Source organism: Lagopus leucura, unplaced genomic scaffold (genome assembly GCF_019238085.1).
Source record: "Lagopus leucura isolate 7727_CA_CO unplaced genomic scaffold, USGS_WTPT01 Super-Scaffold_100036, whole genome shotgun sequence".
NCBI classification, from domain to species: domain Eukaryota; kingdom Metazoa; phylum Chordata; class Aves; order Galliformes; family Phasianidae; genus Lagopus; species Lagopus leucura.
This window is the reverse complement of record NW_024962285.1, coordinates 4583503-4607530: the sequence shown is the minus strand read 5'-3', so window position 1 is coordinate 4607530 and position 24028 is coordinate 4583503. Positions and strand designations below refer to the sequence as shown.

Below are 24028 nucleotides of genomic sequence, written 5' to 3'. Positions count from 1 at the left end.
CGGGGGGCGGCGCGGCGCCGGGGCGGGGCGGCGCGGTTCGGGAGCCGGGCTCGGCGCGCCGCCGCCTGACCTTGAGGGCGGGCCCGGGAGGCGCCGCGCGGCTTCCGCTCCCCGTAACTCCGCGTCCGCTCTGCCAGCAGGTCCTCGTCCGTCCGGCGGCGCGGGAGCCGCCCGCCGCCCGCTGCGCTGCCGCGCCTTCACCGAGGCCTTCCCGCGGGGCGAGGGATCCGCACCGGCCGCCGCATGACGGGACATGCGGTGAGGGACGCGGGGCTGCAGCTGCGGGCTGGGCGGAGAGCGAGTCCGGAGAACGGAGTGCGGGCGGTCGGGAATTCCGCTGGGGGCGGGAGGGGGAGCTGCGATGGCTGCGACGGGAGGATCGGGGGGAACCTCGCTGCTCTCTGCGGGTCTCCGAAAGGAGGCTGCGGTGAGCTGGGGCTCGGCTTCTGCTGCGGGTAACGGCGACGGGACGAGAGAGGGGTGCTGCTCAGAGAGGCTGCGGGTGCCCCGAACGTCCCCGGAGCTGTTCAAGGCCGGGTTGGGTGGAGTCTGGTATGAAATGGGGAGCTTGGTGGGGAGTTGGAGCTTCGTGATCCTTGGGGTCCCTTCTAACCCAGCCATTCTGTGATTCTGTGAGAGGTTGCGTCAGGGAAAGCTCAGGTGGAGAATTGGGAAAAAGTTCTCCGAAGGGCGATCAGACAGAATGTGCAGGGAGCGGTGGGGTCAGCGTCTGTGCAGCTGTCCCGGAGCCGTGGAGGTGTGGCGCTGATGGACACAGCTCAGTGGGCACGGCAGGGGTGGGCCGGGCTGTTCAGTGTCTTGATCAGGTACCAGGAGGAAGGGATAGAGTGCATCCTAACAAGTTTCCTGTGGTACAAAGCTGAGAGGAGTGGCTGGTGCACCCCCTGGAAGGCTGTGCTGCCTTCCTGTGAGACCTGGGCAGGTTGCTCTTCAACAAGAACAAGTGTGAGTCCTACACCTGGGTGAGAATTACATATGCACCAGTAGAGGCTGCAGGCTGCCTGGGGTGCATTAAAAGAGCATGGCCAGCAGGTCGAGGTAGGTGATCCTAATTCTCTTGTCTGCCATGGTGAGGCCACATTTAAAATAGTGTGTCCAGTTCTGGGTTCGCCAGTTCAAAAAAGACAGGGATTCCTAGAAGGAGTCCAGCAGAGAGCTAGAGAGAGGGTAAAGGGCCTGGAGCATCTCTTGTGTGAGGAAAGGCTGAGTAACTGGGGCTGTTCAGCCTGGGGAAAAGAAGACTGAGGGGGATCTGGTAAACATTAGTGGATATCTGAAGGGAGGTGGGAGACAAAGGGATGATGTGGAGCATAGCAGTAGTAATGGCCTAAAACATAGATATATATATATATATATTTCAGTGGTGTGGTAGAACAAAGGGTAATGGGCAGAAACTGGAATGCAGGAGGAACTTCTTTACTGTGAGAGTGACGAAGCAGTGGGGCAGGCTGTTCAGAGAGGTGGTGAAGTCTCCTTCTCTGGAAATATTCAAACCTGCCAGGATGCTTTCCTGGGTGGCCTGCTGTAGGAAACCTGCTTCAGCAGGGAAGCTGGATTTGATATTCTGAGGCCTCTTCTAGTCCATACGATTCTGTGATCTTAGGTCTTCTCTATTTAAAAATTAAAATATTGTTTCTGTTCTTTTTCAACATAAATTTGATTCTGTGAAAAGGCAGTATCAGATAAAAAGTTGTTGTTTTGCTTTCTTTCCCCTGTGCCTTTCTGAGCCAGTGAGCTGCAGGCTAGGTGGGCTGCTGTCCTGCAGAAGAGCCACGTGTGCGTGTCAGGGGAGTGGGGGTCGAGGGGGGGCACACAGTCAGAAAGGACTGCGTGTGTCCCCACACTCAGATGCAGGAGGGAACATCCTGCATGGAAACAAAATGCTGCTGCGGCTCTGGGGGTCTGTGTGGAGGCAGTACAATAGACCCAAACCTCTCGCTGTCTTTTTAAGAGCTGAACTCTGATATTGGCTTGTAACAAAGTGGGTTGTGTATCATCAGTAGGTGGTTTGTGCTTACGGGCTGTCTGCAGACAGGGTTCTGCCCCCAGCACTGCCGGGCAGACTCGCAGTGCCCAACACCTGCTGCTCCCCAGCTCTGAGCCATACGGCTCACCTTTGGGGGTGTCACTGCACTGTGCATTGTTCTGCGTCCAACAGCCCCACCAGAGGGGCCATGAGAGTGAACCAAACGTCTCTTATTAGCTTATTTCTAGGGGAAAACTGATGTCCTGGGCACGGGCTTCTGAATGCTCAGTGTAACGGTGCTGTTCTGGTGGCACCTCCGCACTGTGAGCTGAGCTCTCGTCCCACTGTTCCCCTTCCAGTGGAGGAGCGACTGAGACCAGTGTACCTGCAGGTGTGGCTGCTTCGGTGCGTGCAGATAGAGCTGCTGTCATCCACAAGGTGCTGTGAGCTGGTGTGTATATGGCGTAGTGCATGAGCCACATAAACTGAATGCTTTCTCATCAACACAAACACTGTGTTTTTCAGCCAGAGGGTGGTGAGGCACTGGCACAGGTTGCCCAAGGAGGCTGTGGATGCCCCATCCCTGCAGGCATTCAAGGCCAGGCTGGATGTGGCTCTGGGCAGCCTGGGCTGCTGGTTGGTGACCTGCAAGGGGTTGGAACCAGATTATCTTTGAGGTCCTTTTCAACCCAAGCCATTCTAGGATTTGGACACGTGTCAGACTGTAACGCATTACATAGTGTGTGCAGGAGAAAAGTAAGTCCACAGAGATGTATGCAACTCAGTTTCAGAAGAAAATGCACATGGTCAAAGTAAAGTATCGTGTGACTTAGAGCAGTCCAGTTTGCCTCTGCAGTGCTGAAGATAAACAGTTTCACGTTTGTACAGGCTTCTGTAGTGAGAGAAGTGGCAGCTCTTGCCTAGTTGGAGGACTGGCTCGTGGTATGGTTTTAAGGCCTCTGAAATTGCACGCACTTTGCTGCCAGGGGCTGTCAGCACTTTGTAACAGCTGAGTCAGCGATCCCTGTTTAAATGACGTTCAAGTACTGCCTCCTAAGGGTCACTCTGGAGCTTCTCTGCTCAGTGTAGAGAGGCGTTCTCTGTTCAGGGGTCCCTCAGAGCTGCCGTAGCTTGAGGCCTTCTCTGCATTAAAATCAAGCAGGGGTTACAGGTGCATCTTCCTCTGCAGATGAACCTGCAGGTTGACTACCTGGACCTGCTAGAAATGTTCAAAGTTGTGTTAGAAGTTGCCTGTCCTTTAAATTAATCCTATGATTGCGGATCAGACTATATAGAAATACTGTGTGTGTCGGTGGGTTTGCTTGTTTTTTCCTTTGACTCTCTTCTGCCTCCACCCTCAGTGCTGTGTTTTTGCTGTTAACAGGCTGAGAGCAGACCGTGTGCTATCTGAATTCCCTGGCGTGCCGTGTGGGAGGTCGAATGAGTGAGCTTCCCTCTGTCAGCTGTTGTGTAGCACACAAGAGATTCATATGTCGTTTTGTTTCCCTCTTTGTTTCTGTATCAATTAGAAAACACCAGGAGGAAAACCTGTGCTTCCAAGACCCCTGCAGAAAAGGGCATAACATCTGAAAGATTTGGCATTGACTGCTCTTCAGGTTTTAAGGGCTCTGCTCAGATGTGCCGTGCTGGGTGCTGGTATGAGAGAAAGCAGCTGGGCCATCCGCAGCTCTGCTCATGTGCGTTCTTCTGTTTTTTGATGTAGGAAAAGAGGACTGAGGTACACAGCAGTAAGAAAGACAGTATGATGGGTTCAGAAGGCTTTTCCCCAGGAAGTTCAGAGGAAGATCCAAGCAGTGACGTTACGGCTACCTCTAGCAAACATTACCTGTGTGGTTACTGTGCGGCCTTCACCAACATAGCAGTTACTTTTCCCATCCAGAAGGTCCTCTTTCGACAGCAGCTGTATGGTCTGAAAACAAAGGATGCGATACATCAGCTGCAGAAGGATGGAATTCGAAATCTCTACCGTGGCATCCTCCCTCCCTTAATGCAAAAGACGACCACGCTGGCTCTCATGTTTGGCTTGTATGAGGATTTCTCCTCCTTGCTCCACAGCCACACGACTGCTCCCGAGCTCCTGACACGCAGCATGGCAGCAGTGCTTGCAGGGACCACAGAAGCTGTTCTTACTCCTTTTGAGCGAGTGCAGACTTTGCTTCAGGACTACAAACACCACGATAAGTTCACAAACACGTACCAGGCTTTCAAGGTACTGAAAGTCTATGGGATGAGAGAGTACTACCGGGGATTGGTGCCTATTCTGCTCCGCAATGGGCCCAGTAATGTACTCTTCTTTGGCCTCAGAGGACCTATTAAACAATGTCTGCCTGAAGCAACTTCTTACAGCACTCATTTGGTCAATGACTTCATTTGTGGCGGGCTGTTGGGTGCCATGCTGGGATTCTTGTTCTTCCCAATGAATGTTGTAAAAGCTCGCATGCAAGCTCAGATCGGGGGTGAATTTCAGTCCTTCTCGACAGTTTTTGTGAAGATCTGGCTGGAGCGTGACAGGAAATTGATCAATCTTTTCAGGGGAGCCCATCTGAATTACCATCGTTCGGTCCTATCCTGGGGCATAATCAATGCAACTTATGAGTTCTTGCTAAAGCTGTTATGAGAACACTTATTTTCTTCGTCCCTTCAATTCATTTGGTTTTTGCCATATTTGATGACGCTTGATCCCTGGGAGCAGTGCCTGCATAGTGTGAAGGGCATTCAGTCTTGGCCTTCACTGCACATGGGGTGAACGGTGGTACATCCAAACCTTGGTGCAATTACAAGTAGCTTCTTAAATTATTTATTTGCTGGCAGGTGGATTTACCCTTAATGAAACTACGAGACGAACAGATGAAACCAAAACCAAAAAGCCCACGAACTCATCACTCAGCCCAGCGGCTGGCTCAGTATCACTCCCAGAAGTTCCTAACACTCCATGACCGAGCGCGCTCCACTGTGTGCCCTGTAGAACACGGAAGTCAGGGGGAGGCTGATGGAAATTCATTCCCTTATGTGATGAACTTCAGAATGCTGACGTGCGTTTACGTGCTCAGACACATGTAGGCTCCTCAGTGCTCACCGTTGCTCGTGGCCAAATGGACACCGACCCCAGAGGAGGATGACCGAGTTCCCGAGTGCTGTGCTTAAACAAAGCCTGTGCCAAGGCTCCTGCTGGCCGCTTGGGTGCTCGGCTTCAAGCAGAACGTTTCGTTCGGCAGCATAAAAGCAGGTACTGAATGTTGCCTTCGGTGTGCCCTGACTCACATTTGTGTGCACGTATGTACGCACACGGTTTAACGTGAAAAGGGAAAGTGGAAGGAGAGAAACAGCAGAGATGAGAAAGCTTTAAAGTGTCCTTCCTTGTTACAATCCTTCTACTTGTAAATGCGGAGCTTGTTCTGCTTTTTTTTTTTTTTTTTACTACTTCTTTTTCTATTCTACAGCTGTGAGGCCAGAAAGAAGACGTCTCTTTTTGTAGTGCTTATTATAAGAGTTCATTTTCCTGTATTTTCCTGTTGTGAAGGTAGTTCTTGGGCAGCTCTTTTCTACAGAGGCATCTTGTCTTTCGCAGATGGCTGCGTTTCACCAGAGCTGTGCCATAACTGATCACAACGAGACTTCTTACAGGAGAGCCGGAGCTCTGCCTCCTTGACGTGTGCGTTTAACAGTTCTGTAAGACAGAGCTGCACTGTGGCGCCATCAGGATTAAGTTCCTGGTAATACCCACTGGGGGAAGTCTGTGATTGTAGTACCAGGAGGCAGATGGAGATGACCTTTGGAATGATGCAGCACTTGGGGAAGCACTGATGGACTTCTGTGGGCAAGTGCAGATAAAGATGTACAGAAATGTGTGTTCTGCGTCCTACAGATGTGAGCGGGGGGAGATGTGAGGCTGTAGGCCTTGGAGAAAGGAGCGGGAGGGGGATAGGCATAGCCAGACCAGGAGAGGGGTCTTAATGAAGAACTTGGTTGTCCTGGGAACTTTATGTCATTATGTTGTATTTAAAAACAGACAAAAAAAAAATTAAAACAAAACAACCTCACCACCTATTCTGAAAGATGGGGATAAACTTTTACCAAGTTACTCTTTTCGTAAGCTTTGTAGTGATGGTTATTTTTTGTTTGCTAAACTGTCACAAAATACTTGCTCTAATCAGTGTGTCATGATTATGGTCCTAATGAGGTCCCTCGCTTCACAGCCCAAAAGGGCCCAGCACAAATGAGCATTGCTGTATCTGAATGTTGTGGTTATTTGCGTTGAAATAAAACGCTTATTGGATGTTTGTTACTGTCAGAATCTGATTTTTACCAGTGTTACGGTTGTGACTTTATTTAATCTCTTCTTGATGGAATAACGGAAGTGGATTTTTTTCCCCATGGAAGACGTAATTTGAAGAGCTTACAGTTTGAAATAAGCTGTCTCGAATGGATGGTGTTAATTACAGTTGGGAAAATCTCAGTCGCAATTCTTATCTGTTGCTGTCTGGCTGTGCAGCGTTGTTCCAGCACAGTCTCTGTTTTGCTTTGTAACTACAGTTGGTTTTGCAGCACGGTGACAGTGATTGTCTGTTTAACAAATCACAGATCTCCTACTTGTTAAAGAACAGACTCGTATGGAGTAAAGACAGAGAGCTTTGTCACAGCAAAGGCTACAACACACAAGGCGATGTGGGAAACTGCACTGAGCAGGCTGCATTGCTATCCTGGCAGACAGCTCAGAGCCAGCTGTGCTGCTTCAGCTACTTGAGGCTGGGTTCAAGGCTGTTTTCCAGTATTATCAAACTGATCACAACCAGGAGTAACCACACCATGCTGAGATTCCAGAGTGGAAATGGTCTGTGACTTAAAGGCTGCTGTCTGGAGGCCAGGAGAGCTCATCTCCAAACAGCACCAGCTGTCAGCGCTTCCACGTGCAGCTAGTTAGGGCAGCTGGAACCAGGTGGTCTCTTAAGGTCCTTTCCAACCCAGACTGCTCCAAATCTAAACTGCTTGGGCTGCGAGGTCCCATCCAACTCAAGCCATTCTGTGTAATTACCATCTGCAATTACTGCAGCTGCCCCTAAGCCTGGCTTTGTAGGCCCTTGGAAGGACACCATGCTACACCTGTGCTCAAGCTCGGCCAACACCAGAGGGAAACATGTAGATGCGGATGTCACTCCAGGTGTGGCTCTTTCCCCCTCAGTTCCAGTGAACGGGCAAGAAGCAGTGAGTGTTACAGAACACAGCTCAGTGTCAGACAAATACATTAAAATAGATTTTAATTCGCTGAGTTATTAAATGTTTAATTTATTACGCAAGCAAGGAAAACGTTCCACAAATAGTAAGTTACTGTACGGCTGTAAGTACAATATATTCAGAGCAGTTCTGATACTTTTATATTGTATGAAAAGGCTACACTTCATACTACGAAATCTCAGGTATTTCAAAATATTTACATGCACAATTTGTTCTAGTATTAAAAACTTTACACTTAAATGAAGATACCTAGTGCATAAGAAAATGCACCATTGACCGAGATCAGGAAATTAGAAGTTTCTTTCTCTTGCAGGACAAAAATATTAGGGTTCTCAACCTTCTTTTACTCCTACTTCTTAGAATCTTGTAAACTAGAATTCTTAAAAGCTTTCAAGAGGGCAAGTTACGGAGCAGCAGGTCCACACTTTGCAGTGCTGCGACCTGCTGCACGCCAGTGTCGCCCAAATTAACAACAAAAAAAAAAAACAAACACAGAAAAAACCTGACGTTTACATTCCAATTCTGGTGGTAGGCAAATTGTCCCTACCAAGTCTCAAAGAGTGCAAACAAATGAGTGTCAGTATCACTGTGCTTTATCCCCAGTAATTCTGATGAAGGTTTTGTTTTTCCCTGAACTACCCCTGTTGGACCGATGATGCCCAGTGGATGCAGATACACTGAAATTCACACACAGGAAAAGTACACAGACATGGGTGTCATTTCACAGTCCCATTAAAGGTTTCTTCCTCCTTTCCTACAAACGCGTAACAGACCTACAACAATGCAAAGACTAACCTCCAATGGAACAGGTGGGAAATGCATTTACTCCTACAACAGCCACTGGACTATTACAAAAGGAGAGCTACCTTCGGGCACTGGTTTGGTTCCATACGCACTGCTGAGAGCTGACAGTGCCACGCAGAGACCTCGACGACGCAGCCTATCCGCTTCTGCTGACCAGCTGTGCCGTGAACGAGGGAATTTCTGTACTGTGGAAATCAATAAATACGAAACCATGCATTTAGAAAACATATCTGCATGCTTTACAATCAAGGAGCTCCATCCTGCTCAGAAAAACTGCAAAATCTATCACGCGCTGTAACGCTTGAGAGGTCAAAAGTAAACACGTTTGAAGCCACTGCTGTACTTGGCTCTTAGTGCAGACTTTAATACATCAAATAAAACAATTTCCTATGCTTGGGACAGGCAGGTTGATGGAGCTGGGACACTGAATTTTAAGGGTGCAAGGTTAGGGATTCGTCTTTTTCAGCACAGTAACATTTTTGGCTAATTAGAGTGAATCTAAAAGCTCAGCAACACATTTCTTCGCAAGGCAATGATTCAGAGAGGCAAAACCTGAATACCACTGCTTCCACCGAGCTGAAACAGCAACCCATCCCAGTCATAAATCATTCACTGGTGTTTCTACAAGTGCTTTCTGAAACCCACGGGTGAAATATGTTAGATTTGACTGAAAACTTCCGAGTACCGCAGAAAAGGAGTAGTCAAATGACTGCAATCTCCCAGTTCCAGCTAAAGCTCACCACAGAGAAATGGGAAGAGTAGTTATGTCAGAGCTCAGCTGCACACACAAACAGCATCCTTCTGGAGAACCGTGCTCCTCACACACAGCTCCAAGAGCATTCTAAAGTGACAACTGTCTGAAACCAAGGCTGATGCTCTGCCCTGGAAAATAAGGCATGTCCTCATCTGCTACTTCATCAGTGCTCTTGAGTTCAAGGCAGCAACGAGAGAGCAGCCCAGAAGGTCTGAAAATGTTCTACTGCTCTGCTGTCTGAGAAGGCCACGGGCTGCTGCACATCAGGTTAAGGGCACTCTGCTCCTCCAGCTGAGATGATAATTTGATGGGAGTTCTGTCAATACATTAAGCCATTTGAAGGCAGCCCTTCAGCAGCCAGCCGCTGGAGGTACTGAAAGCCCAGTGCAGGAGGTAACTAACAGTCCTCAGATGATCAAACACCCAGTGCTGAAGAGTTTTTTTCCTGCTGTTTTTTTTTTTGTTTTTAAATAAAAATTCATCAAAAACTTAAAACTGTAGCGGAGATCCTTAAGGATCACCAGGGCCCAGCACCATGCCGTGGGCAGGGCTCCTTCCCACAGCAGCAGCCTGTGCCAGCCCATGGGGACACCCCCCAACCCTAACCCCCACCCCCACCTGTCTTGGAGCCTGTGATGAACCTAAGGGTTAAACCTTGGCATTCCTACTTCAGTTGCCGCTGTTCTCCCTTAAATCACATTTCAGATTTTATAATTACCCCACTTAAATCCACACAGATCTTTAGACAGGAATGGTTCTAATCTGTTCCAGTGACTACACTTGTGAAGCAATACTTGTCTGGTTGTACTACAGACACTCCCAAAAGGAACTCCTGCTGTAACATGAGGTGCAGAGCAGTCAGAAGACCTAATGGCCCTAAGCAAGAATTCTGTGCTGCTCATTCTCCAACACAGGATGAAGGTTTATGTAATTGATGTGGAAAGCTTCCCACAAAAGAAATCCTACTGGCTGAGGACTAAAAGTTGCCAATTAATCTTACACACTGTAAGAAACATTCCCTAAGGTTCATGTGCAGCGGATGCAGCTGAAGAGGTTTACCTATTCAGCTCCTGTTGCTCTGCTCCAGGCATTTCTGACTCAATCTGAGGAAAAAATGCAGCTGTGTCTCAATCTGTAGAACCATACAATCCTTATGTTTGGAAAAGACCAAGAAGATCCCAAGCCCAGCCCAGCCCTGCCGTGCCCACTGACTTTGTTCCTTAGTGCCACAGCTCCTGCACGTTCCCAGGGATGGTGACCCCAACACCTCCCTGGGCCACTGCCCATTCCAACACCCGGCCACTCTTCTGGAGAACTTGTTTTTCCTTACACCCAACCCGAACCTCCCCTGGTGCATCTTGGGGCTGTCACCTAATTGTACTGCTGTTACCTGGAAGCCTCTTCCTTCTACTAATAATTCAAGGAAAAGCAGTCTACAAAGATTTTTTTAGTACAGCAAAACATTACAGAAAGCTGACCAACTTTCTAGCCAACCACAAAAAAAATATACAAATTAATGCAAAACAATTTCTTTCTGTGTTTTTGTGCCAACTAATTTAGCACACACAAAGCCTGCTCAATATCTAACAATTACTGTATGGCAGCTTCAGCAAGGGAGAGTCCTCTGGAACAGAGAGGTGCTGCACCAGGGAAGCCTGGGTGAGTGGTGGCTGAGCTCCTACCTGCATCCCACCTATGTTTCTTCCAGACAGCCCACTTCAAGTCATGCTGAAGAAAATTACCAGCAAGTACTACAGTACAAAACCAAACAGAACGACGACTTGATGGCACAGGGTCAGAAGCAGCTAAGGTCTGCCTATAAGGCCGAAAACACAACGCATGGAGCCTGACTTGCAGATGCAGTATGAGAATGCATACAGTGCTGCACCAGGAACTCACACCATTATCACTGAGACCACGCGAACTATGATCTCGTCCGGGTTTACGGGATTTCAAAAGAGCACACTTCAACTAAGCTGAAGTTAGAACACAAACACGTGAAGGTCCCGCTGACGTACAGTGCGCCTAGAACTTTGGCTGATACAAAGAAACGCGTCCGCTAAGGCACCCCGAGGCAATCTGACAGTGGGTTGGAGAAAACTTTGTTGTCAGTACCACATCATTGTGAGAATACAGGGAACGGATTTCTTTCAAGGGACTGGCTTCTTTGGGCAAGCAGTCAACGAGCTCGCTGCAGTGCGCGTCAAAGCCCAACAGGCGGATCCCGAAGCCGTGCGGGGACGAGATCATCCGGCCGTCGGGACTGAAGCAGAGCTCTTTGATGTAACCCCGGCCCACGTTGGCCTCTTCGATGCAGTGAGTCAAGCGCAGGGAGCAGCGAGGCGAGACGGGGCGCACGGGGGCGCCTTCCTGGAATTCATAGACACAAGTCCACTGAAGGGAGAGAGAGAAAGGAAAGACTGTGAAGCACTGCGGACGCGTTCACCTGGCTGCACGCTAAGCATCTGACAGAGCAGCCACCAACGCTCTTGCTTATCTGCTCCTCCACAAGCACTTACTGCGAGCACCGCCAGGCTGTCTGGCATCTCCTTATCACAGAACCATGGAGTGCTTTGGGTTGGAAGGACCTTGAAGATCTCCCAGTCCCAACCCCCTGCTGCAGGCAGGACACCTCCCTCCAGACCAGTTGCTCACAGCCCATCCAGCCCGGCTCTGAATGCCTCAGGGAGGGGGCATCCACAGCATCACTGGGCAACCTGTGCCAGTTCTTCCCTTTGAACAATTTATGTAAAGCAGATCAAAACTTCTTCTGCTTTACTGTCTAAATACAATCTTTTTCACCTGGAAAGAACAAAGCCTGCTCCTCCAGACAGGATTTTGCTCTGATGTAGTAGAACATTCAAATGAAATCTATAGAAAAGCAGAATTCAGCCTCACACAATTTAGAATGGCCTTTTGACATCCTATGCCCCTGACTTCAAAAGGAGGAAAGTCTTGAAACAAGACAAAAATAGCATTAGAAGAAATGCTATTACCAGACCTATATCCAGCTTGTTGCCCGTGAGGCAATGGGGCATTTTAGTGCTTAATCTAATTATTTAATTGCAAATCAAATGCAAAATCCACTCCATTTACCAGTTAAATTCACACTGTGTCTGAATCTGAGTTCTCCACAGCAAGGCAGAAGATACAATCTTTGTTTTGTTCACTGCCCTCTCTTGAAGTAAAGACAAAGGGAACAATGCAAATTAACATTAACAGAGTGAGGCAGACACCAGGACTCCAGCATGGTTTAGCTGGGTCGGTCAATGGCACTTTCAGAGAATTCTACACTGCACAGTGGTTTGATGGTGAGTTTACAGAACCAGCACTGAAATGTCAAACAAGTCTCCTATGCTTCCACTCGGCCCTCTACACGTCTGTAGGCTGCCAGTACAAAGTGAGGCTTCTTTCCAAAGCAAGATAAATAAATAAACAAATAACTCAGTATCAGACTGACTGAACTTCTTAAGCACGTGTGTAACAGGTATTTAAAGAATTATCTGTAATTTTGAAAAAGTATACATGCAAAATCTGCATCTTAGCAGGCTAGACAGGAGATCTGCACAACTGTCAGAATAACAATACCGAAATAAGCTTCAGAGAAATAGATGATAACGAGATGACTGTCCAGTGGAATCTCAAGCACTGGGAGACCACAATGAGGTGTGCAATTTAATTCCTCCATGCAGACAAAAATGGCACCCAGCGGCATTCATCAATGCTTGCTGAAGGTTTATGGGGAGCAGAAAGTGGACGTGGGCACAGAGAGGCACTGGGTGGTGCGTTTCAGCAGTGCCAACAGTGGGTCACCTCTGCCCGTGCAGATGTGTGCAACTGAGGCATGCAGGCTCTTGCACTGCTGGCAAAAACACACAGCTGATCACGGTAAGTCTGATGAAGAATAGTGTTCTGCAGCTGAGAGTTTGCTCTATGGAATTGTGCTTTCAGTAGCTGCTGTGGCTCCCATGAAACTTAATAGGGGGGATTACTTTTGGGGCACCCAACGTTCAGCCAGCTACTTCAGGGACATAAAGTCTCTGATCAATGTTAAAAACATTTTGCAGTCTCCATGATGCAGCCTCATGTGACTCTACTCAAAAAAGCAAGGACAGGTAGCAGTCCTCCAGCCAACCATGCCTCCTCTTATCTCGAATGCAGGCACTTGGTAGAAAAAAAAACTTCTTGGACTGTCCAGGAGGCCAAGGGTCCCTCATGCCTCCTCTCAGCATGCAGTCACCTGTCACTGACACTGTTTGCACTGCTTTGGAGGATCTCCTGCTCTGCTGCACAATATGCCCACACCACAGTTTTTAAGAGGAGTTGAGATCACTTTTTTAAAAATTACATTAAATATCACTGTTGTTAATAATGTTCAAACCTACAGTGTGGGAGTTTTAAGCAAATGCAGAAATATGCTCTGGAAGCTTTTCATAGCCACTAGAAAGCATCTGTCAGCACAGCAGATCTTTAACCAGGTGACATCGATGGATATGCATTTGAATAATTCAGAGGAGCCTCTCTGCTCTACTTAAACCATGCCCACCACTGTACAACTGTGTAGTCTTCTGTTTTTTCCAAGTTCGTTTCTCCTGTATTTGGGAGGTACATATTTTTAAGTCACATGCTTGAGAGGCCAAGAACTGTTTGAAAACATTTAGCCAAGCTGTACGCTATAAAAAGTATTCCATTAAAGCTTGGCAAAAGGAATGCTGCATAAGGGACACAGAGTCTTGTACAGGAACTCTTCAATCAGAAAAACATTTCATAATCCTGGTTTAAAAACTATTAATTTCTGCCTACCATCAAACTTCTTTATTCAAACGCAAGTTTATGCCACAGTCAGGTTTTCCCATACAGTTGTACAGCTGATACAGCTTACTCACAAGTATCTGCTCAAAACCTTTTGTTTTACCTCCTGGTCATCTGTATTACTTGAGCACCGAAGAAGGGTAGCCCACCCTTTCGGATGTAGCTGTAGGGATGTAATGCAGTTGCCTCGGTCTCTCTCACCAGGAACTTCTGGTGTTAAGACCTCCAAACTATTTCTAGGTGATCCACCTAGGAAGGGAAGTCAACTGTGAGTCCAAAGGAACTCTGCACGTTCATAGAATCACAGAATCACCAAGGTTGGAAAAGACCCCCAAGATCACCCAGTCCAACCATCCACCCGTCAACAAACATTTTCCACTAAACCACGTCCCTCAACACAAAATCCAAACCAACACCTCCAGGGTCTGTGACTCCACCGCCTCCCCGGGCAGCCCGTTCAGTGCCTACACACTGTTTCACCCCTCACTTCACCCTGCTGTTGACATGAGGTGAAGGCCATGTCAGCCTCGTCTGACTGCTGGCAAAGACTGCAGCTTTATGAAATGCAAATGAAGTTAATACCAGTGTGCTCAGCCCCGATTCCTACTAGGGTCCTTTTCTGAAATTTACCTTCCAGGGTGTGTGTTAAATCATCCCATGCTGTGAACTGAAGTTAGGGCTAACTTCCACACAGATACATCATTTAAAGAAAATCCTGAATGCCCTCTTTTCTAAGAACTACCCGTTCCCAAACTTGTACAGTGGCCTCTTCGAATTCTGCTAAGCCTGCTCAGCTGTGCGTATCTTGCCTCCTCTCCCCTGCCTGCCTTAAAGAGATTTTCACAGGTAACTCCTGCCTTGGGGTCCAGATAAGCTCCCTTCTTTCATGTATGTTGGAACAACTCACAGCCACAAGTAACTGAAGCTTACTATCGCTGTTATTTTACATTAGCAAGTGATTCACTAAAGATTTCTGAACACTTGTGAATTTGCCAAGTTGGTGCTGAGCTTTGTTCATAGTTCTGAATTTAGGCAGGGCAGGCTTTGTAACAAAACTTCTTAAACCATTCTGTCAACGTTTAGGATTAATGTGCCTGTTCTTTTCCTATGCTATTGACTTCTCATGGAGAAACAGCACATACATATCACCATCACTAAGGGAAACAAAAAGCAAAACACAACTATGTTCTGCTCTGTTGGTTTTTCCCCCCTGAAGGTCACTCACACGAGTGGTGCTAGGAAAAAAACATAACAACAATAACAAAAACAACAAGAAAACAAAACAACCAAGGAAATGGCAGCACACTTGCATAACAAAAATAATGTACTAATACGTAATAAAATCTCACTGCTGCTTTCAGCTTTCTTGGAGGAAAAGTGATTACAACTCTCGATTTCGGCATGCAGTGATACTTCACTGGTTTATCAGAGCTCATATAACACCATTAAGGGCTACAAAGAAAAACAGCATTTTCCTGCTATACTGTTCTGCTCGTTTTTATGTTTTCTTACCTTCTCGCTGTGAGGACCGTGACATCTGCTTCTCAGATAGTGGACTCGAATCATTCTGGTGACATGGGGAACCAACGGCTCGAGGACTGGACAGACTCGAGGATGTTATATCTGCACACAGCATCAGCCACGTGAACACAGAAGCTAAGAACAGGCTGTGTACTACACACGTCCTTCACTTAGCTCTCCCTTGCCATGCTAAGAACAGGCATCTTGTTAACAGAACACCTTTCAAAGCTCTGCTTACAGTCACCAAGCACCATTTGGTTGCGCTTTACACAAATTAAATGCCAGCATATCATACTACGGGGAGCAAGGGGGAAGCTGCACTCATTGCTTCTGATGTGCTCCTACTACTAGGAGATGGGGCATGAACTTTCCTCCCAGCTTCTCAGACACCCCACACAGTGTAGTTTGTCTCTATTCTGCCATTACTGTCACACAACAGCAGGAAGCAGTGAAGTCTTAGAGCACAGGACTCTATCAGGTCCGCTGATTGACAACAAGGGCACCACCAATGCAAGCCTGAGGTGTCAAAATTCCAGACTATGTCCTGTAGTGCTGAAGTCTTGATACCAAAAATTGCCTCGCCTTGAGCATCACTTGTTTTGCAAATATACACACAGGATTACTGCTACTATTATATTCCCTTCCTTTTCTGTCTTAGTACATTGCCTCTATCTCAATTCACAAGCATTACCTTTTTTTTTTTTTAATATTATTCTCTACCCCAAAGCACTGGGGGTGAGCAAGTGACTGCGCAGTATTTAGCTGCCTGCCAAGTGAAACCACAGGAATTCTATCACAGAAGCTGTTACTGACATTTCAACAAGTACTCACCTGAACTTGATGCAGTCCTCCTAGCTCTTAAAATAGGGTAGCTGCCAACCTCTAGAGTTTTGTTTAGATCAAGGTCATGCAAAATCAGAAGATAGCCAGAGGATGTGGAGATCAGCATTTTGGAACAGTCTGGTGTCAACCTCATTCGCATAAGAAAACGGGTGTGAAAAAACTTCTTGTGGGGACATCCATCTTCAGTGCACCTGCACAGGGGAGGGAAAAGAAAATACAACCAAGAAATAGTCGGACTGTGACTCAAGTCCCTAACAATGCCTGCAGGAGCCCAGGACATGCCAAGCACCTTGGTCAATCCTAAAACTCTTCTTGGATGTTGTCTTTACCCTACTTAGCTCAGACTCATCTCAGGGGTGAGGAAATCCTTTCCAGAAAGGAAAAATCTACATTCTGGAGTGTCAGAAAACTCTTTTTTATTTTCTGGACTATATATCAAGGCAGTGCAAAGCTTTGGCAAGGGTTAGAAATGTAACAGCACAAGTACGCCCACACACCTGTTTGTGTCCCAGATGATCACATTTCCATCAAATCCTGATGTCACCAGCAGTCTTGTATTGGTGTCATACTCAATGTTCTTTACCCAGCTGGTGTGACCGTGTAAAGTGCACACTTTTGTGTTCAGCTTCCTCAGATCCCAAAGTGCTATTGTAGTGTCATCAGAACAAGTTGCAAAAAGCCGATTATCTAGAAACCTGAAAATGGGAGAGAAATACTGTGGCTAATTTCAGTATGAGTCATCCAGGACTTAAGCCAACACAGGAAAAACAATAGAGGCTGCAGAAAAGAATCAACACGTAGCAGAAGCATATTTGCCAACAAAAAGAAAAAAAATAGTTAAAAAACAGCACTGTGCTGCTACACATCTGGACATCTCCAGTAACAAGCCAGTCAACCTGCAGTACAGCAGCAGCCTCTTTTCTTCCCCTCCCTCCCCCTTATTACAGATCGTTTAAAGATTGCACAACCATCAGTAGGACAAAGGCACACAAAGAAACCCTGTGGCAACTAGAGCACTTACCCACCTGCACAGTACTCACCTGTACTTGAACTCAGAAAGTCTTTATAAAGCACAAATGTCCTAAGAGCAGCCCAGCTCTGAGGTCCCTGGGAAGACGTTCAAAGTGACTGATCTGGCGGCCCCTTATGCCTTTCACCTCCCCACTATTTACCAGATCTCCTTGCTACTGAGAAGGAGCAACACCAGAAAACACACAGATGACAGGTGCGCTTCAGACCACACAAAATCCTATCAGTTTGTAAGAAATCAAGACCCGTTCTTGACTCTCTTCATCTCCATCCACACACCTACCCTCACTCTTCCCCTAGCGCTCTTCACAACTTCTTCCTTCTCCCCACCACGCACTTCAGTTTCTTTTGCTGAGACCACATTTTTGAAACAAATGGCACTTTTTGTTATTCCCACTGGAAGTCCCTCACTGGCCACTGGTTTTGCTGAAACACTTTGAGCCCACCAGCTTTAGACAAACCTCCAAACTCCTCCTCACTTTGGAAGGCTTGTCTTCACATGGCACCCGACTGAACCAGTCATGTCTGAAATGTCTCGTAAGATCCTGACTTCACAACAGCAGGCAGAACACAGCCTTCACCACAGGGCTTGTGACAGAAGCTGGTTGTCAGGTGCCCATTTTCAAAAGTGGCCTCTTGAGCTGCATGGAGAACTGGGGTCGCCATCCCAGCATGCTGGTGAACAGTCGGAAACAAGCCCAATACCCTGCTTTTCTACTCATTTCTTGTCTGGGTCAGATGATCTCCAGACACCCTTTCCAACTTATCTGTGACATGACTACAACTCTGTGCAGACTGCTGAGACCAACCACACTCCTGCCCTGAACACACTGGAACACTGGCCTTAATGTCTTACACGGGGTGTTTAACAGTTCTTTTCTGAGAGAACTAATGGAGTTAACTGTCCTACGTTTGGCTTCTTCTCCTAATCCTGTGGTTTACACTACATACAGTACTGCTGTGTTGGATATTATGAGATTAAAACCTAAACACAGCCATTATTTGCTTACTTCCCAAGAACCTTACCCAAATTTCAGTCCTTCTTTGTACATCTTTTGCTTGAGAGCTAATCTGGCTTCACAAAGCCTTAGGACACTGCTCACTGCCAGCTGCAGAGCCTGGGGACTGAGCCGTGTAAGCCTGCTGCATCCCATAACTTTACCTACCACCTGCAGCAGTCTCAACAGTCTCCATAGACAAAGAAGAGGCGTTTGCTCCTATTTTCCTTTACCCTCAGTACAGCTCGTGTATTTGAATCCAAAGACATGCAATTGTGCTTCTCAAATAAAAAAAGCAGGTATCAAAAATACTGTTTTTGGAAATAACTGCAGACGTGACACAAGCTACCCAAACTTACTGACTCCTTCACTGCAGATGTGCATTAGAGAATAAATTCTGACGTGCAATACAAATGCAACATTCTGTTAAGATGCTGCAAGAATCAGAGGTGTAGTGCTTAGTATTTCACAAGATATTTGCAAAGTACTGATGCACCAAAGAGTAGTTCTGCTCTACTCCCTGATGCAGGAATGAACGTGTATCCCACGTGCAGTGCTCCAAGCACACCAAACATTCTGCATTTCGTGGGTCTGGAGATCTTGCTCACCTCAAATATAACAGGCTTGTCACAATGTCATGTAAGAAGATGAGAAAGTGGGAATGAACTTGGGTCATGCTAGCAGGATTAATGCATTTACCAGATTAAGGTCTTAATATGATTAGGTGGCATTTCTTTATCCTGACCATCCTGACTCCAGATAAAATTGAATGCAAGCTATCATTCCAAACTGAAATAGCACATAAGGCTGCCTTCGTACCTGACATAAAGACTACCACACAAAAAGGTAGAAGAACAAAAATCAGCACTAATCATTACTAGGAAACAAACTGAGTCAGAAGCTTACTGAAGACAAAGCAGGTCTATATTCAAAAACACCAAGTGAAGAAAAAGCTTCATTTTGAAAGAATATTTAGACAGAAGTTACTTGGCTGAGAAAATCAGCAGGTAAAATTATTTGGCTCGCATTACAGAAATCAAAGTTTATCAGATAGGCAGCCCTGCAGCCACCAAGGTGAGAGCAGGACAGCAGGGTGCGTTCCAGAAGTTCCTGCAGCCACAGAGGATTGCACAGAGCAGATCCTGAGCTGGAACTGCAGCTCATAGAGCAGAGCCTGTGGTCCAGCAGAGACCTGGGGGAGCTGCTGCCTGCAGCAGAACTGTGCCAGAGCAGCTCTCCACCTCTGAGAGATGGAGCTATGTACTGGAGAAGCATTTGGAGAGCTGTAGCTCCTGGGAAGCCCCTGCAGGATTGGTTTGGGAAGGACAGCAAAGGACTAGGGGCAGAGTGACCACAGAGAAGCAGCACAGATGAAGCTGACCACAGCCATGTTCCTCTCTCCCTTGCCCTGCTTGAGGAGCAGACAGAAGACAACGGATACAGGGGGAAGGTGATTTTAGTTTGCCTTTAGTTCTCATTGCTCTAGTTTGTTATTAACTGGCAATAAATGTATCCTTTCCGTGATGAACCCGTTTTGTCCATGACAATAATTGGCGAGCAACCTCCCCTTCCTTATCTCAGCACACAAACTCTTCATCTTATTTCTCCCCTTGTTCTACTGTTGAGGTGGAGTGAAAGCAGCTGGCGACCCAGCAGTGTTAAACCACAATAGCAACATGCCTGTTCAACGCCAAGTAGCTATAAGGAAAGGAAAAAACACAAAAAACAAACAAAAGCCAGTAGTTTTTAAGAAGAGAGTGAAACGAACTACATCTCTTCTACTGTACAAATCTACCATTTCCTTTGGTCTCGAATGCTGCATGCAGCCTTGTTTCATACACCACAAATAGGTTTCAGAAGAAACGGAAAAGACATGGGGAGTTACAACTAGTTTGGAATGAAAAAGTAGACAGATTGTTTCAATTGATGAAGTCTTAACAGAAGGTGCATATGATTCAGTCACATAAAACCAACTGCCAGAGAGAAAGTTATATAGAGATTAATGGTCCACTGTCTCTGGTGTTTAAAGAACAAAAACAAGCATAAAACAGAGGGCCTCAGTCTACCAAGTCTTCAAAACCTTCTTAGGTATGACCAGAAGAACAGTTCTGGAATTCTGACATGAAAAGGGCAACAACTACACTTAAATCAGCTCAAAAATTGACCAAATCCACATGCAAAACACGTCTACTTTATGCGATTATACGCACATCCTCAGCACAGGGAAGGGTGATGGAAGACATCAGTACATACTTCCCTGTTCTGACATATGTATGAAGGCATCTGGCACAGGGTGCCCCTTCATATATTTACAGGGCTGGAATGGGCTGTCCAGAAAGTGGTGGAGACCCTAAGCCTAGAGGTGCTTCAGATGTGCGGACCTGGCACTAAGAGGCAGGTTAGTGCGGGGCTCAGCAGCCAGGCTGACAGCTGGACCTGATGATCCCAAAGGTTTTCTTCCAGGCTGCACAACTCAACAATTATAAGGAAAGTTACAATGGATGTCCGTAGTGCTGCACCAACCAAGTTCTACAGAACAAAGCGAGCTTGCTTGTAGCTAAGCTTATGATAAGAAATGCAGACATCCAGGAAAACACAGGACACCAATGTCCTACAAAGACAGAGGAAAAAGCTGCATTTCCATCACAGAAAAGCGCATTCTCACCACCTCTTTTGTTTGTGCCAGGTAGCTCTCACCTCGGCTTTTCTGACAGACATGCAACTGATGTAAAATTTCAGCCTCTATTAAAAAGGATGGGTGCTTTGTGAAAAACATCTCTGTGCCTAAAGAACACGTGAAGGCATCAATACCTCACATTTCATTTGGCTCTTTGCAGGAGGGAAATGCTCAGAATGCTGTCTGTTCGCTCTGAGGAGTGAAAGAGGCAGCAGTGTCATTCACCAGGTCACAAAACCATCTCGAGAACAAATTCAGGTGTGAAAGTCTATCCTCAGACAAAGAAGAAGTAAAAATAACAGAATTAAGAAGGAAAAACGTCACGTGACAAACAGACAGATAATTCAGATTCCTGTGCTTGCTTCTTCCTACTGCATCTTGAGAAACACCCACATGACTTATGACGTAACTGCTGAGATTCACTCAAACCACAGAAGCCATTTCAATTTTCTGGCTCTTCTATGTTGTAATTGTTCTTTAAGCACCCAAACTTTGGACATTTCCACACAGCTAAGGCAATTACTCTTACAAATCAAAATACCAACCATGTTCACACGAGCACCTTCTCTCGTACAGTTTTGAACCTGCACTCCAAATAGAAGTCATGCATACTCACTATATGTTTAGTGTTCATTCACTCCATGGGCCAATTAAATCAGACAGCAGTACTGCAACACCCTTCTCGCACCATGAACTGCAGCTTTTCCACCAACAAGAACACCTGGCAGCATTACATACCGCCATCGCTGCTTTCAGATTTCTCCTCCTTCCCTTCCCAGCCTTATGCAGCCTCCAATGCAGAAAGAAAGCAACACAAAACTGCAGCCTAACAGCTACAAAAAACCACTCTACCCAAAGCAGTGCAAACTTACTGCACTCTTATTATTATTTATTATTTATTCTGTAGATTACAGAAGTTTCTGTGACTCTAGTAGAAAAGTAACTGCAGTAAGAGAAAAATGATATCTTTTCCTCCTTTGCACCAACCTGATATTATTTACACAATCTTCATGAGCTTCAGAGAGAGTTTTGATGTGCTTTGAAGATATTGGGTCAAAAAGCAGCACTTCAGTCTGTTCACAAGCAACAGTGAGCACAGACCTGCAGGGGAGAACAAAACATTAACACTTGCATCTGACGAACGAACACAACACCCTCACACGCACAGCAAACTTCCAGATCTAAGATTCATGAAAATGGCTTGGCTTCTCTCCACATCACAGCAGTACTGTAAGGAATCACAGTCAGACACAATACTAATGCACAAAGAAAAGGGAGCTCTCTGACAAAAAGTGTTTTCTAGATACAGCACTGTTGTTACTGGCCAAAGACAAGAGGAAGGCACAGTCTAGATTTAGCATCAGATCATTAAGAAGTTCACAGTGAGTTCTGAGGTCCCAAACACCAGGACGCAGGCACCAGAAACATCACCCATCCAGTTTGGGAAGGCTGTCTAGCCTGTCCTACAGCATCAATATTTATTTGCTCTACATGTGTTGGAAAAGTCTGATACACCATCACTACAGTGACGGTTAAGCCTGCCCTGCTAAATTAGTGAAGGCAACCTCCAGGAAAGCTAAGATGCTCCCCCAACAGTGCAACAACTCAGATTGTTATGGCTCATGAGGCAGATCTCACTAGTGCCAAACAAACAGCTCACAGGTATAATCCTGGTCCTCAGCTCAGAGCACTGCTTTATGTCAGCAAGAGAATGGGCAGAGAACAGGAAGGCAGCTCTGCTCACTACAGCCAGCTCTGCTGAGGAAGGCTACAAAGAAATCCCAAGTGACCAAAGGTCAGAGAAGGTCTGCGACTGCTCTGCAACTGCTGAGTTGAACTGAACCACCACAAAAGCAAACGAGGTCTGAGCTGTTCCAACTGACCTTAAGGCAACTGGGGTTCAGTGCCAGGCTGCTATCTTCTGCCTAACACCACCTGTGGCCTGCTGAGAACATGCCAGCCAGCCAACAAAAGGCCAAGTCAGGGGAGACATCGCTGTGCCACTGCTGGGCTTATTTTCAGACAAGATCTGTGGCTCAGTCCACAGCGCAGCCTCACAAACAGCAGGCGCACAGGGGACAGCAAGAAGGCAGAACTTCTCACGCCAGAAACTTGCATGAAAAATAATGTTAAGCTACAGCAGAGGTAACAGATCTCAGGTGCGACCGAGGACACTGCTGAGCTCAATGTGAGACGGAAAGCCTTTCTGCCAAGGAAACCGCACAGCAGGCTGCAGTTACACACGCTTTCCTGAACAGAGCTTTCGGGCTGCCGCGCCTCTCCCATCCCCCGCAGCACCAGAGAAACCTCAGAGAATCACAGAATGGCCAGGGCTGGAAGGGACCTCAAGGATCACGAAGCTCCAACGGCCTGTCACATGCAGGGCCACCAACCTCCCCATTTAATGCTAGACCAGGCTGCCCAGGGCCCCATCCAACACCTCCAGGGATGGACGGGGCATCACAGCCTCTCTGGGCAGCTGTTCCAGCCCCTCACCACTCTCACAGCACGGAATTTCCCCTTGACATCCAGCCTAAATCTCCCCTCCCTCAACTTCAAACCGTCTCCCCTCGTCCTGCTGTCATCTCCCCTTTCCAAGAGCTGACTCCCCTCCTGTCTGTAGGCTCCCTTTAGGTACTGCAGGCTGCAATGAGGTCACCCCGCAGCTTCTCTTCTCCAGGCTGAACGAGCCCAGCTCCCTCAGCCTGTCCTCACAGGGGAGTGCTGCAGCCCCTCGAGACCTCGACCAGGACAGCTCCGTTCCAGAGCCGCCCCAAAGGCCGGCAGAGCAGGAGAGCAGCCAAAGGCCGCGCCGCAAGGCGGGACGCGGAGCGCCGGGCCCAGGCGACGGCCGGGGAGCGGGGCGCGGCCCGTACCCGTCCGGAGAGTACTCGAGGTTGAAGACGGCGCCGTGCGTGCGGGTGCTGAGGTACACGGAGTCGGCGGGCTGGATGGAGCCGTACAGCCCGGTCATGGCGCGGAAGCTGTCCCGCGCCGGGTCCACGGCGGCGCTGCGGCCCAGGCAGCGCCCGCGCAGCCAACCGAACAGACCGCCGCCATCCGGCGCCGTCCGCGGGGAGAGGGCGGCGGAGGGCGGCCGCATGCCGGCGCCGGGCCCCGGGGCCGCTGTGCCGGCGCGGGACCCCGCCTGGGCCGCCTCCGCGCTCATTTCGCGCCCGGGCCGGGCATCGCCGGGCCGCGCCTCCCGCCTCCCGCCGCCCTCCGCGCCTGCGCCGGCGCCCCCTTCCGGGCCGCGGCGCCCCCTGCCGGCCGCAGCGCGTACCGCACGCGGGTCACCCCGAGCGGGCCGGGGCGCCGCTCCGCGCTCCGGTGCTGAAGAGAAGCGAAGA

General features: G+C 47.8%; 2 protein-coding genes across 7 annotated transcripts; one reads left to right on the top strand and one right to left on the bottom strand.

Moving 5' to 3' along the window:
- Positions 1-188: 188 nt before the first annotated feature.
- On the top strand, positions 189-6289 carry SLC25A51 (solute carrier family 25 member 51). 6 transcript variants are annotated; one of them, XR_006181116.1, is made up of 4 exons: positions 235-258; positions 2347-2425; positions 3711-5234; positions 5577-6289. XR_006181116.1 is itself a non-coding variant. In XM_042882903.1 (3 exons), exons 1-3 carry the CDS (start codon positions 254-256, stop codon positions 4623-4625), a joined length of 999 nt encoding a protein of 332 aa, XP_042738837.1. In that variant the 5' UTR covers positions 235-253; the 3' UTR covers positions 4626-6289. The 6 variants fall into 6 exon arrangements, 5 of the variants coding, with proteins under 5 accessions (XP_042738839.1, XP_042738837.1, XP_042738838.1 ...); XM_042882903.1 differs by having other exon boundaries at positions 3711-6289; XM_042882904.1 differs by having other exon boundaries at positions 239-258; positions 2347-2392; positions 3711-6289.
- A 957-nt stretch (positions 6290-7246) lies between these two features.
- Positions 7247-23847, bottom strand: DCAF10 (DDB1 and CUL4 associated factor 10). The gene is made up of 7 exons (XM_042882901.1): positions 23555-23847; positions 21666-21779; positions 16472-16669; positions 15963-16165; positions 15123-15233; positions 13714-13859; positions 7247-11192 (listed from the first exon to the last, which is right to left on the bottom strand). The coding sequence occupies exons 1-7, from the start codon at positions 23845-23847 to the stop codon at positions 10824-10826; spliced, it is 1434 nt and encodes a 477-aa protein (XP_042738835.1). The 3' UTR covers positions 7247-10823.
- Positions 23848-24028: the final 181 nt, after the last annotated feature.

Bases quoted from the DNA above. Each gene is read 5' to 3' on its own strand.
- DCAF10 (XM_042882901.1), bottom strand. From the start codon at position 23,847: ATGAGCGCGGAGGCGGCCCAGGCGGGGTCCCGCGCCGGCACAGCGGCC. The intron at 13,860-15,122 runs GTAAGAAAACAT...TTCCCTTCCTAG, and splicing joins ACGGTCCTCACAGCGAGAAG to GTGGATCACCTAGAAATAGT. The intron at 11,193-13,713 runs GTAAAACAAAAG...CTCTCCCTTCAG, and splicing joins GTAATACAGATGACCAGGAG to TGGACTTGTGTCTATGAATT.
- SLC25A51 (XM_042882903.1), top strand. The intron at 2,426-3,710 runs GTGCTGTGAGCT...TTTTTGATGTAG, and splicing joins GAGCTGCTGTCATCCACAAG to GAAAAGAGGACTGAGGTACA.